This window comes from Loa loa (genome assembly GCF_000183805.2).
Source record: "Loa loa unplaced genomic scaffold supercont3.408, whole genome shotgun sequence".
NCBI classification, from domain to species: Eukaryota; Metazoa; Nematoda; class Chromadorea; order Rhabditida; family Onchocercidae; genus Loa; species Loa loa.
This window is the reverse complement of record NW_018108588.1, coordinates 32,607-35,253: the sequence shown is the minus strand read 5'-3', so window position 1 is coordinate 35,253 and position 2,647 is coordinate 32,607. Positions and strand designations below refer to the sequence as shown.

At 34.3% G+C, this 2,647-nt stretch overlaps 1 protein-coding gene across 1 annotated transcript in view; it reads right to left on the bottom strand.

Moving 5' to 3' along the window:
• Positions 1-1,524: 1,524 nt before the first annotated feature.
• Positions 1,525-2,647, bottom strand: part of LOAG_18627 (hypothetical protein) — a 3,343-nt gene continuing 2,220 nt past the window's right edge. Inside the window, exons 6-7 of the mRNA XM_020451290.1 lie at positions 2,270-2,361; positions 1,525-1,775 (exon numbers count right to left, since the gene is read on the bottom strand). Coding sequence (XP_020304941.1) covers positions 1,577-1,775; positions 2,270-2,361 — 291 coding nt within the window. The 3' untranslated portion in view covers positions 1,525-1,576. The remainder of the gene's footprint in view (positions 1,776-2,269; positions 2,362-2,647) is intronic.

Genomic DNA, 2,647 nt, shown 5'->3' with positions numbered 1-2,647 from the left:
TATATATATATATATATATATATATATATATATATATATATATATATATATATATAAACGAAAACCAGTGAGAACCTGTTATGGTTTCAGCATTTTTTTTTCCAAATTCTAATTCATTGTCATACCGATGACTGATCCTGGAAAAACACTGCGTTAAGGGCTCGCGTATCTTCGATTGCTTGTATTTCAGTCAGTTTATCGCCTTGATAATTGGGGAGGTGTCTGGGTACAGCATGTAAAGAGTGATTTGGTGTAGGTGTTGCCAAGTTTTCGGTGTGATATACGGGTGCATTCATAGATGAATGAATGCAAAAACGCTTCAGTTGTTTGAAACCCATTATTGGTTGCCCAAAAATTATCTGTAAACGTTGTTTTACATTTTCTTGTTTTTTGAGTTTTTGTCTAACGGATGAATTTCCAAAAAGAAGTTCAAGACAAACTCCATTAGTATTTTCACATGATGCATAGTTTTTTGACAACATACATTAAAGAATAACTGAAATAACATAAAGAGTAAGTCTGACCGATTCTGGTTAGACTATTTGGTTTCAAGATTTAAACTTACCTGACAAGGCTCAACTATTGTCGCAAAGACAACCGATATTCTAAAAAGGAAATAATGTGAGTTGCAAAAGTAGAAAAGGCAAAGATTCAGGCAAATAATTTTGAATGGTCGCTAGGGATTAAAGGGTCTGAGACTTGATAAAAGAAATTGTTGAATGTTTTTACGCAAGATTTATGACGGTAGCTTTCAGAAATGCATTTCTCATTTTATATGGCTTCATCAATTAAATACGCTGCACAAATGAAACTACACAGCTAGTCGTGATGCCCATTCTCAACCCTTTGGAGGCAATGTTATTTGCTTTTATATTACTAGGATTCGACAATATCCATTAGCTTACTTTTGGAGCATTTTCTAGTATGATGGAGTTCTAGTTACTACGTATACTCTTCCGGTGAACAAATTGACATTTTTATACTACAGCATCGATCATTCATCGATCTGAAGTGCTTACACAAATCATTCTTTAAACAGTCCAATCCGGATCCAAAATATTTACCAACTAGATCCTCTTGCTAAAAAGTTGGAAAAAAATCCAACTTTCGTTTTCCAAAATGTTTAACTAGTACTAATCAAAGAACAACATTACCTTCGGTCTCTGTAGTGATGAGTCTTATGCTTAAAATGAAAACTAGAAATTTGCTAGCACTTCAAGATATTTTTGGCATTCATTCGAAAAGGTCTAAAATGTAGTTCGTTTTCACTTCGTTAAATAAGACCCAGTTTCTTTTTGAAACTTGTACAATCTAGGAAAATTGAGTGGCGTAATGAATCCTTTATCAGTGAGACTGCTTCAGTACAAAATTAAGAATGTAAGACTACCACTAATCCTTGTGTTGGGCAATTGCACACTCACAACAGGCGTCATAGCGAATTGCTGCCCAAACAGTTATATATTTCCTCCTTAGTATACCAATCAGTGCGTTTAAGTTCAATTTACTATGAAACAAAGTATACTTCTACGGAACTCTTTATTATTAGCCTGATTTAACAAAAAGTCATATGATAATCTCAAAACACAAAAATACACAAGCCGTAGAAATCAAATCTAAATGTAGCGTGAAAATAGATATTTGTTAGCACAACAAGGTATTCAAAAAATGCAAATGCAGAAAAAACATAAGGCTCGCAACGGCTATTATGACGATAATACAAAAGAGCACAAATAATGAGAAATAACACCGACCACCTGTAGCACGTCTTCTTCACCCTGCAATTTTTATAATGCTTAATTTCATTATACTTCATTACTTGATCGCATCAGCAGTTTGTGCATTCAATCTAGAACATTTCTTGTTGCGCTTCTGCATACCAACCACATCAGACATGAGTTTGGTGAAATATAAGCGTCATACTATGTATTCCGTTACCGCTTGTAATAATCAGTTTATTCAGCTTGTCGTTACTCTGTTCGCTTGGAGCTCATGAAATACATGTCCACCCGCGCATGGGCATGACCCATCTTCTGCTCTTCTCATACAATCTGGTCAACAAAACATGTTCGAGCTTGGGAATACAGTGATCCCTTTATTTTCGTAAATTCAGTTTTCGACTTGCAACTGAATTGGCAGAAAGGATTTTATAAGAATTATTTAATTCACAGTAAGTTGGAAGACTCTCCAGTAAGTTAGAAAGTTATCTAATTCGTGCCAAATTCTTCCAGTAATCAGTGATTTAACAAACAAGAATAATAAAGTTCGTAACCTGTAAGATTTTCTTGTATGGGTACTGTAATCACAGATACCCGTTGTTCGATACATTATAATATGCAACGCACCATGAATCATTCCTGTCACCTGTAAAATATTCACAGCTGAAAAAAAACCCCAGTCTTTTCTTCTTTCAACAAAAATTAGAAACTTGGAGGAAATTCTCTGTCATTAAAATTAACCAACACATAATGAATTGTAAAGTGGACCTGAAAGATGGAGAAAGCGAGAACATGGCGAAAATGATTATCTTTGGATGAGATAGCGCTAACCATTGCTAAGAAAAATAATTCTAATAAGCCAAGGAAACAAGTGAGATAACGGAAAATACTTTGTACAATAGTTTCCAATGGGGTTCTGAATAACTGTGCAT